We start from the raw sequence: 12,024 nt of genomic DNA on the forward strand, positions 1-12,024 counted from the left end.
TTAATGAAATGGACCACACATGTTTGTGAATAGGAAAAAGAGGTAGACCATTCCTGCAGCCGGAGCAAAGGATAAGAGGTGAATTGTGATGTCTGTGAGACTCTGATACCTATGGAATGTTAGAAAGACTTAGAAGAAAGCTTCTAACAATGGGTAGATCCTCAATGAAGGATTCTTTGTGGGAAACTGGTCAAGAATCTCACAAGCTGAGAAAACATGGATTATTCCTCTTCTGTACCATTGGAGGGAACAAGATCACAAATCTGTCAACATGTTAAATCCTACATTTATATAAACTATTTTCTAGTTCAGCCTTCTTATTTTATAGACATGGTTATACATGGAATAATTGGCAAAACTAGATCAAACTCAGATTCTCTAATTCAAAATGCAATATCATTTGCATTATTCTACTTAAAATTTATCTAAGACTTAGTTTACAAATGTATAAAATGAAGAGGAGGAAGGCTAAGTGACTTTTTCAGGATTATGTGACAAGGAAATGGCAGCACCATGACTGGCATTGAGGTCTCTTAACTTACATTTGTTTGATGCTGTGTCCACTACAATGTATTGCCCTTAAATTCTAGACATTGAAATATGATGTTAACATCCTAATCAGGATTTGACAGTCCACGACGGTCTTCTACCTTCCTATTTGGCAAAGAAGAGCAGACTTTTCTTTTTTAGGTATTCTCCAGCTGTGAAAGAATATTCCCCAGAGTTGTTGTGAGATTGAGCTCTTTAGGGTTCATAAACTGTGAGTGCTAGGAGAAACCAATTCTAAACTTATAATATAGCTCAACCCCCTTATTATACTGATGGGGGAATGGCAGTCCAGTGAGGGGAACTGATTTGTCTGAATTCAAACACAGATAAAATCCTACCCTCTAATCAAAGTATCACAGGTTCATAATTTTAAGAATAAGAAACTTTAGAGGCCATTAAGTCAAAGATCCTGATTTTACTAAAATAGAAACTGAGGCACAACTAGGTTACACAATTAGCAAATGTCTAAGATTAGAATTTGAACCCAGATCTTTATGATTCCAAATCCAGTGCTTTATCCACCACATCATATTGCCCCTTGAGTAGCATTACTATCAGAAGTCAGCTCACTTTGCTCACATTTCAGCAATCCTTCCCCTGTCATTGCCTTACCTTCTTCTTTTCAAGTGATCCTGTTTTCAAGTCAGCACCTAACTCAAGGCTCACTTCTTCCATGAAGCTTTCCTTGATGGCCCTAGGGATAAAAATAGGGAGAGAACACAAGTCTCCTGACTCCCATCCCATTGTCACTTGTAGAGAACTGAGGTTGTCAATATGAGGTCCAGAGACCCCACTTGTCTCCTCCCCCAGGTGTCCATAGGAAGATTGAATGAAAGATGTCTGCGGATTTCAATGGGGAGGTTTCCATTTTGATTGTCTCTAATCTTTGATTTTCTTTGTGATTCTACATATTTCATTATGCATTTTAAAACATCCTTCAGAAAAGGAGTACATAGGCTTCACCAGAATGCCAGATGGGTCCATGACACAAGGCAAGGTTAAGAATCCCTGCTGTAGAAGAAATCCTGGGAAACTGCCAGTCAAATTAGAAGACCTGCCAGGTGTGGGCAGTGTTTCGTTGAGGGTTGAATGGGGACATTTAGGGTTTAGTGTTGACTCACAGGTAGGTGTTACCTACCAACATCTAAGTCTTTAAAATTGTTAAGAGCCCTGTGGCCTTTCAGAACACGGTTCTGCATCTCTTGAGGCCAAATATAAACTCCTTCAGGAAAGGCATTGCATTTTGTTTTGACTTGAATCCCCAGTGCCTGCCTAGCAGGGTGCTTTGCGCACATTAGGTGCTTAGTAAATTCTTGGTACTTTGGTTTCCAGCTCTGTGACCCTTTGACTTGGTGTTCTCATGCCGATCTTCTCTCTCTACTTCTCCACTCCCAAGGTTGTTATCTGCCTGCCGGAGTCTGAGTCAGAATCCTGCCCTTACCTGTTTCACAATAGCAGCCAAGACTTTCTGAGTTCAGAATTTTGTGTTTCTCCTCAACTGGCTGCATTCCTGAATTGATTAAACAGGTTAAGGAGTCAGCCCTTACATGCGTTCCAGTGGGAGAAACAGCATCTCCTGAACTCAGACTTGGCTAACAAAAGAAGAAAGGCTTTACCTAAAAAACAAAACAAAACTTAGCTTTTGCCCAAACAGCTCTTGCAGGAAATGCACCCTCCCTCTCCAGCCTCCATTACCTCCAGGGGCCTATTCAGGAATAGTTTTGCAAAGTTTGGAAAGAACCTCAAAATGTAAACCCTACCCCACTTCCATCTAAATTGGCAGGGCTCAGGAGCTGTTGGGAAAAAAAAAAAGTATGCTTAGGTGTCAGTCACATCATGTGGCTTTCCCCTTCTAAACCTCAGTGTCTTTGTCAACAACATAGAAATAATAATGCTTACCCTGCATATCTCATGTGATTTCTTCAAGGTCCCAATTGGCTAAGGAGGTAAAAAGCACTATAAAATTCATCTGTACAGATAGGTAGCACAGGGGATAGAGCTCCAGACATGGAGCCATGAAAATCTGGGTTCAAATGTAGCTTCAGATACTTCCTAGCTGTGTGACCCTGGGCAAGTCATTTAATGCCAATTGCTTAACCCTTGACACAGAATTGATACTAAAACAGAAAGTAAGGAATTTTTAAAACTGTTGGAAAAGTTACCTATATGACTTTTGAGCAAGCCAGTGCACTTCTAAGCTTCATTTTCCTTATTTATCAAAAGAGAGGATTGGACTAGATGGTTTCCAAATTCCCTTCCTACTCTAAATCCTTTGGATTTCCAAAGAGGTCAACCTCATGGTTCCCTATCCCTACTCCTGGCTAACTTTTCTCCTCTCCTTATTTTCTCATGGAAATGCCCTTCACCTTCTTTTCAAGTTACCTTATTCTCATGTCAGCATCTAGCATTAAGTCTCACTTCTTTAATTACCCCAGAGGATAGGAGCTCTCTCCATCTTCCAATCACTTCCAGCCTTTGTTATAACACTTGTTGCTTTGCTCTAGCCTTTATTTAGCCACACAATGTATTGCATTTTCATTTAGTCCTTTCATATATGCCTTGTTTACCCAATCCCTTAATTAGTAAGATCCTGGAGGACAGGAGCCATGTCTTGCATTCCATTCTCTTGATATCCTTCTCAGACTAATATGGTACCTAGCACATAACTATAGTAATTGCATGATGTACATTTGTCCATAGGATTTAGAGCCAAAGGAAATTCAAAAATCATCTAGTCTAATCTCTTGGTTTAACAGATAAAGACACAGAGTTGAAATGACTTGCTGAAAGTCACACAGATAATTAAATTAGCATAACTGGGAAAATATCTGAGGATTCTTGACCATAAATCCATTGATCTTTTCCCACTGGGCCATGCTTCTTAAATGGATGCTCTTTGGTAATTCTTCCATCCCATGCAAGACATTTGTCAGCATCTTTTCACACTATTTTATAGATTTGAAAGAAATGCCTTCATCTCAGGAAGATTTTTTAGAAATCATCTAATTCTTAACTTTGTGTACCCCATCCCCATTATAGAAATGTGCAAACTGAGTTTCAGAGAACCAAAAAAAATCTTGTTTCAGTTCAGGCAAATAATTAGTGGCAATCAGAAAGAATTCCAATAGAGAATATTGAGGAATTATTTTCCTGGTCCTTTTAGGAGTTTAGAAGTGTTCCTAAGAACTAAGATTCTTACATAAGGATTTTCTTGACCTTTGTTATCTTCCAGTTTCTTAAACATTAGTGGACCCTCAATCTAGTTCCCCTCTCTTTTCTCTATGCTATTCTGCATCTGGGGTTTTTGAGAGGAGTCAAATAAAAGGTTTAATGGGAAAATCAGAGTCAATGTGAATTTGGTTAGTTAAGGAAGAGGGTCCTCATTCTCTTAAACTTTCCTTTGGGACAAAAGTCTAGTCAAATGGTTTGGCCAGAGGGACCATTCTCTTCCCCATGGGGACAGCAATTTAGTTCTGCATTGCAGGGGACTTGAATAGATTGAAATTAGTTACTCTGTTCTGCCACACTCTCCTTGTTCTGAGTTAGGCAATAAAGGACTCCATTTGGCAACTCAAGTATTCCTCACCCCAGTTACTACATGGATTGAAGACTCAGTCTCCCTAGGCAGACAGGCTGATGCATGTGGGAGAGGAGCAAGGAGCTGTGATGACTATATGCAGAGTACATTCCTAGTGTGTTAGGGATGTGGGGGATAGATCCTTATTGGACAGGAAATCCATTGAGGTGATGCAAACGCTGCCCAGAAATTAACTAACGGGGCATGTGTTAACAACATAAGGGAGGAGAAAAGAAGGAGGATGGAGAGAATGAGTGGAGCGAGATCAAGAAAGATGCAGATTGCTCACTGAGAACATCTGAGCAGGTTGCAGCACTCCCCTAGAAGGAGGGGGAGGGGTGAGGTCATTAACTTCATCTGCGCAGATGGGAGACACTCTTGAGAATGCCCTTCGCAAAGGTTATGATGCAATAAGGTGAAATCACCTTTTGCTAGCATCCAGGCTCAGCAATCAGACTTAGCCCTTTCAAAAGTCAAGGACAGCATTTCATTCATGACTCCCTACTGCTTTTTAAATGGGAGAAACTGAGACACTGGGGTTTCAAATAGGTTGAAGTGGCCTTTCAGATATTTAGTCCAACTTGTATATGTTATAGGTGGGAATCAGAGGCTCAGAGGAGGGAAATCACCTCCTAAGTATCACACAGTGAGCAAGAAAGCCAGCATTCGAATGAAGATCCTCTGACTCTTAACTCTAGTGCATTTTATTTAATTTTTTTTCAAACCCTCATCTACCATCTTAGAATCAATACTATGTATTGGTTCCAAGGCAGAAAAGCAGTAAGGGCTAGGCCATAGGAGTTAAGTGACTGGCCCAGGGTCACATAGCTAGGAAGTGTATGAGGTCAGATTTGAACCCAGGACCTCGTCTCTATCTCTAGGCCTGGCTCCCAATCCACTGAGTCACCTGGTTGCTCCCTCTAGTGCATTTTATAATGTACCCTGTTTCCTGTTTTCTTTTTAAATGGTCCTAGTCTTGGAAGGAAATTTATCCTCTTGGGCAATCCCATCCTCATCATTATTGGGAGAGTTAGAGCTAAAATGGTAAAATTACTTACCCAAGGTCAAACCTTTATGAACCTGAAAGCACTGTTCAAATGTAATAATACTCTGAGGAAGCTAAGTAACATGGTGGACAGAGAAGTAGACCTGCTCAATCAGAAAGACTTGAGTTCAAATCTGTTCTCAGATATGTACTAGCTGGATGATCTGTCGGCCTCCGTTTCTTCAACTCTAAAATGGGGATCCTAATAGCATCTATTTCTAAAGGTTATTTTGAGGACCAAATGAGATAAGGTTTGTAAAGTGCTCAGCACAGCACCATGTGGTAGGTGCCATCTAAATACTTATTCTCTTCCTCTTCCCTTTCCTAGGCATCCAACTCAAGACTAGAATCCAAATCTGTCTGTCTGTCTGTCTATCTCCACCTCTAACCCCATCTGAAATCACCACCTCTTGTAAAATTGCTCCAAGTGTCTCTCATCTGAATCTTTAATAAGGATTTAAAGCATAAAATGTAGCAGGGTCTTGTGCCACCCAGACAGCAGAAGCCTCGTCTGACCCAAAGATGCTGCCAGCAGCCATCACAAAGAGCACTTTCCCATGAGGAGGACCTCCACTGCTCACTTTCCTTCTTCCTTCTCTCCCCTGCAGGTCACCCCCTTTCCTATGTCCTGTGACCTACAAGGAGACTGTGCTTGCCGAGACCCCAAGGCCCAAGAGCACGGTCGAAAGGACCTCCGGGCCTACAGTCATGGCTAACAATGGGCGAAGAGGAGCCAGAGACCACCCAGCCCGAAGGCAGGCTACACAAGACACCACATCCCTTTTGGTATTGTTTTTATTGTTAGCTGCTCAACTGAATGGCCTCTCTGCACCCAGGGACCCTTAGAATTCAACCAGTCTGCCTTTAATTTTGCCCAAGAAGGACTCGAAGCTGGGGTTACGTACCAAATCGCATCATAATGACCAAACAGAACAGAGTTAAGTCCAGAAGACTTGGAAGTATTGCAGTGGTGTGTGGTGTGCAGTGATGGGCCCGCATAATTGGAACAGCATGTCTGAGACGGAGGTTACAAATGAGCTCTTTATCTAGGATGTGTATATGTGGTCTCTACACATGCATATACATACATACATACACATATATGCACACATGCATGTATCTATCCATATATATGTATATCCATGTGTCTGTCTCTTTAGAGATGAAGGAGGGAGAGATGAAAAGACAATACACATTCATCTCTGGTGCTCACTGCTAACTCTCCCTGGGAGAGTTACAGCTTTGAAACTCCTGGAGTTATTAAGACCACATTAGACCAATGCTGAGTGCCAAGGTATATTGTGCTCCAAGTATTGGGTTGGGGGACACGGGTTTCATCCCAAGATGGTGGTAGTTGGAAGGGGAAAGGCTGGGCTCCTCAGTCTCAGTTGGCAGTGGGTCCAAGAGAACAGGAATAGGTTCTTACCCACTCTTCCTATTGCTAGGCAGGGGTCTTCCCTTCAGAGAGAGTAGTGAGCAGTCCTGGGATGAAGCTCCAGATGAGAGGTGGTAAGAGTCTTGGGCCTGGCCTGTCAGAACCATTGAGCTGGCTTGGCTCCTCAGAGACTGTGAGGTGCTTATACCCCAAGAGAACAAAGAGGAAGAACCAGTGGATCTCGCCCACCCATACAACTTGCCATTTAAGCACATCTTGCTGCTATACCTTGCTGCTACATCCCATCTGGTTCATTTCTTTACTGTGTCAGGACAGGGTTACAACAACCCCCAAATTACCAAATGGTCTGCCTTAAAGCTTACCCACAGCCTGCCTTCCACTTCTCCCCACTGCCACCCTCTTAACCCTCCAGCAAAGGAAAGGACACTCACTGGCTTGTGTGGCGAGAGCTCACATCCCACCCCACTCCGGAATAGACCTTTTGGGTCTGAGGGAGCCTGGAGGTTGTCAAACAAACAGTCTTTTAAAAACTATTTTAAGGGTCCTCAAACCAGAGCAAAGAATGCTGAAGACAGTGTTAGTCTTTCAGAACTAAGTGTATCAGTGTTATATTTCCAGGAGCCAGAAAGAGATTCAAATGCCTGGCTAGATATTGGTCTCTAGGATTCATTTCTACTCTGAATAAATATTACTAGTAGACCAACTTTTAGGGAACAAACACAGTCCTGGAGGAGGCACAACTCCTCTATACTCCAGAGAGGTCTCACCTCAGTAGGACTGAAAGGCTCAGAAATTAGATGTATCAGGAAGAGCTCAGCTCCAGTCCCCAACATCCAGTTCTCTTCCTGCTTGTCCCAGGCTGTCATGTCCTGAAGCCAGTGGGTGGAGACCATGGCCCTTTGTCTCTCTTCTCCTAGGCTTAGGGGGTACAGTTAGTTGGGATAAGTACATCACTTGTTTTCCCACCTACATCACCTCAGCGAAAATGGTTATCAGCAACTAGGACCAAATAACATCTCTTCAATATGGTAGGTTAGTGTTGAAGGAATAAGGTGAATCGAGACCAGTTTATATCAGGTTTGAAGTCAAATCTCAAGCAAGGTCTTAGCCTAGAGCTCAGAAAAACAAGATGTAGGAGAGCCAATCTTTGAACAGGTTCCACCAAGGTTTCTTAACTGAAAGAGTCAGGGGACAGATTCAGGCCCTGGTCACTTCCCTCAGCAACCCAGTACCCCCCACAAATAAAGGGCATCTTAAGCATGGTCTACATTACAGGCACGAACAAGCATTGAAATGACACAAAACATTCACACAAGGTTCTTTTATCAAAGTTTAAGCCTCTCAGTATCAATCCTCTGAGACCCAGGGCTAGGAGGAGGCTCATTCCACCTACTGGCCCTTTCAGCAGCCTTCTCCAACTTGGGTCCTCTTCATCTTGCTTTCAACAAGCTAACAATTCCTAACTAGATTTAGCTGATAGGGCAAGTAACACCTTTTATCAGGGGGATCACAATCCTTGAAAACCCAGAGAGAAGTAACTTCCTAATTGTATTTGAGAAAGTGGGACAGGCAAAGGGCAGGGAAATGAGGCAAGTATTTTGGAGCAGACCCTGTTGATCATGCCAATTTTTTCTGTATTCTTTTCATCAGATGAATGATTCTTCCAAAAAGTCCAGGGGATTTTTCAACAAAATAGTTTAACACCCAGCCATACTTGCCCTATTCTCCTTCAAAGAAGTAGTCACTTTGTTAAGGAAATTAGCTTAGGAAAAGACTTTTTTTTTCTTTTTTTTGCCAAAAATGGGGAGGGAAAAGAGGGAGAGTTTGTTGTTATATATCCTGCCCATCCTCAGTTTCTCTCCAAGGCCTATTGCACAGTAGAAGTGGGGAGGTGTTTGCATTGATGGTGGGGTAGAAGGGCAGCATCTAAACAGATTTCTCCCCGCCTGTGAGAAGGGAATATGCCCTGTTGTCTCTACCACTAATTTCAAGTGGCTGAGAAGTTCCTTGACCTTTTCTGGGGACTTAGATCCAACTCTTGTGTAACTCTTATTATCCTATATATATTCAGAGATCACAAAAAGATTATCTAAAGAGACCTCCAAACCTTTGCTAATTATAGATAGCTGTGAGGTCCTGAAAATGTTGGACTCAGTGTCTGATTGATGAAGTATTTGCTCTCTTGTTACAGGTATGGCTGGCATTCTAATGCATTATGCTTTTCCTATCCTAGAAAGATTTAAGAAACACCCAAGGCCACCAACCCAATTTTCTGAAACACTTTTGTGCCAACTGTCTTGGGAAAGGGGGTATGGGGAAAGGAGTGAATTCTTCCTAATTTGAGGAACTCATTTTGGTGAAGGGTGAAAAGACCAGCATTCCTAGATGGTAGGGCTTGGTATAAAGTGGATCTACTTACTCTCTGTGATTCTCATCCTTAGGGCTTTGAGGAGGGTGTCTGGATATTCTTGCCATCTTGCTAGCCATATTCCCTTAACACAAGGTTGAGAGTGGAAGGCTATGGAAGATGATACTTTAAGATAGATTTCAGCTACCTCCCTTCCAGTTCCAGGAAAAAAAAAATAATCAAACAAACAAACAAAAAAAAACTTGGTTGTAACTGTCGGTTTGTAATAGGTTTTACCTGTGTTTTAAAAAAAAATAATGATGATGATGATAATAAAGTAAGCCAGTTTCTTGCTACAATTAATTCAAGTCAAAATATATATGTAGTAAGAAATCTGTACAAATAGTGAAGTGAATAGAAGAGAGGGACTAAAGAAGAGGAGTAAAAAAATAAAAAGAAAAAAAATTGCATGATCCAGAACCAAAAAGAGCAAAACATATTTTTAGGTGTCATAAAAAAACACATATTCTACAACTTGAGTAGTGAGTTAGACACAATCTCATAGATTTCCCTAGAAGAGAAAACACAGTGGAGTTTTTAATAACCCTGTTTTTCCTCATTCATTCTGGTAGGCCCAGGATATAAGGCAAATTTTTATCACTTTGGTAGTATGGCTATTTGTTTTGTTTTGGAGAGCGTGCTGTTTTCAATTTTACAAGATCTTAAGATGAAAAAAATATGTATTTGTGCTTTTTACATTATTCAAAGTCTGTATTTCACTAGTATTTGACTGTGCTCTCAATAATGCACTCAGAATGACTGTGCATGATCCAGTTTTCCCAAAAAGCTGCTAAACAAGACAGGTAATACCACAAGTTTGGGTTTGGACAATCAAACCAAACCAAATCCTTTATTTGTGTTTTATTCAAATGTTCCCCAATTTCTAAACTGAACATTTGGCCTGGAAGACAGAAAAGAGAAGCCAAAAGGAAATCTGGCTCAGAAATGAGAGCACAGGAGTTCTGGCCAATTTTTTGTTTTTGTTTTTGCTATGATCAAGTCACTTAAAACCTCTCCATACCTCAGTTTCTCCAGCTATAAAATGAGGATAATAATTCTTACCTATCTCATTGGGAGGGACATTTTGGATTGAGGTTTTAAAACCATTTTGAGATGCTTGGGGACAAAGGCATGGTACATTCCAAGTATTACTCTTTAAGACCAATGAGAGGTGAGAATGAATTCTTGCTAGTTTCCAAGTTAAAAAATGCTATGTTCCTACTTAGAGTCACCTGGGGAAAGAGGCTTGTGTTTTAGAAGATTTCGAGTTTATCATCATCATTATTATTATTATTGTACTTTTTTTTTCCTCCTGAATTTTGGCTTGTTCTCCAGCTCTGAGGTCTAATTAAAATCCAATTACTTCCTCCCCATAGAAAGAATAAAAGCCATCAGAAGTCAGCTTGTCATATTCTGAGGAAAAGTGTGAAGTTGTTTTTAGCCCATTGGGGAAGAAAGCAGAAAAGACAACTTCAGGCAACACCTCAGTTTTACTGAGTTGTTTGGTTTTAAGACGCCACCCCCCTTTTTTTGGTGGGTGGCGTCATTTAAACTATTTTCTCTAAAAAGTGAGAGGTCATGCTCCTTACAAACCACAACCTACCTTCCAAGGACAAAGCAAAGGAGCTTAACTGAACTCCACACCAGCAGTCAACAAAGGGAAATTGGAATAATTAGGAATTACATTGTTGGGCCTCTGTAATCAGTTACCTGTCTGCAGATATCTATCTCTATATTGATATATATATGCACATGTATATAAATATATCTGTACATATATGTGTATATATATATTTAAATGTAATATTTACAAATAAAACTGTGATCTCGTCTAGAGAAAATGTATTCATATTACAAAAGGCTCTTCCATCTTTATGTATCATACTGTACCTTTTTATTATTGTTATAATTATTCTGATTATTATAATTATTATTATTTTGGAATCTGTTTGGCACCTTCTGGAAACTATGGCAAATAACACTTCACATCCCAAGTGCTGAAGATCTGTTTTCATGAACATTCTACTGTAAAATTAAAAAAAAAAAAGGAAAGGAAAAAAAAGGAAAAAAGTAAACACCCAAAGCAAAACACAATTCAATCTTTATTCTGTACCTCACGCACGTACGTTTGCTGCTCCTGTTTTGGGGTTTGTTTATTTGTTTGTCTGTTTTATGGATCTAATTTAAGTCTCCAAGCCATATATAAAGATGTAAATAGTATAGCTTATTTATTAAGATTGTCATCTTTTTTTTTTTAATTTATATTTACACAAATGTTCATCTAATTTATTTTTTTCAATACTGTTTTTAACCATCACTGTCCTGTTTTGCTGTTTGAGAGATTGTTAACCTTCTGTAACCATGGCATTGTTTCATACTGTTTTTTCCCTGGTCTCAAATACAGGTTTGCATTTCACTAAAATTGTCAAAGACAGAAATATTTTGCCACTGTTGATTCCTATACCTTAAAATTCTATATTATAAAAATATATAACAACTTGTATGCTTAAACCTTTCCTGGTGTGATTTTGTACATCCCAGCAGTACGATGGTTTCACAAGTATAGACTCGCACAAATACACACACTTGGGCAGGGCAAGATGATTGTTGATTCTGATCCTGGGGGACTACAAGACCTAGAAACCAAGGTAATAATATCCAAGGATGTAAAGGCCCTATCTGCAAAGAATTGGGGAAACTGATAATATAATAAAATCAAGTCATACAATCATCTATTTTCTAAAACAACTATGGTAAACACATATGTCTGTTGACTAGGCAGGGCATGTGGTGGCTAGTGGGGAAGAGAGGAGAAAAAAGATATGCAATTCAACTGGTAGACCATTTTAAAAATGAGGACACTGAGGCATATCAGAATATCACAAAATCTCAGGGTAGATTTTTACTCCAAAATAATACTGACCAGTAGTCATCTTAAAGTGTCCCAGTTGTCACATCTATAAATCTAAGACATTATATTTTGTCTAAAGCAGTTCAGTACTTTTTCTATTTCCTATAACTTTAAAGTTTGTAAACATAAAATACAAATG

General features: G+C 40.1%; 1 protein-coding gene across 2 annotated transcripts in view; it reads left to right on the forward strand.

The window, feature by feature from the left end:
- PAPPA (pappalysin 1) overlaps positions 1-11,485 on the forward strand; it is a 289,767-nt gene extending 278,282 nt beyond the window's left edge. For both annotated transcript variants that reach the window (XM_056822169.1, XM_007474734.2), the window contains one exon: positions 5,780-11,485. In XM_056822169.1, coding sequence (XP_056678147.1) covers positions 5,780-5,887 — 108 coding nt within the window. In that variant the 3' untranslated portion in view covers positions 5,888-11,485. The remainder of the gene's footprint in view (positions 1-5,779) is intronic.
- Positions 11,486-12,024: the final 539 nt, after the last annotated feature.

This window comes from Monodelphis domestica, chromosome 1 (assembly GCF_027887165.1).
Source record: "Monodelphis domestica isolate mMonDom1 chromosome 1, mMonDom1.pri, whole genome shotgun sequence".
NCBI lineage: Eukaryota > Metazoa > Chordata > Mammalia > Didelphimorphia > Didelphidae > Monodelphis > Monodelphis domestica.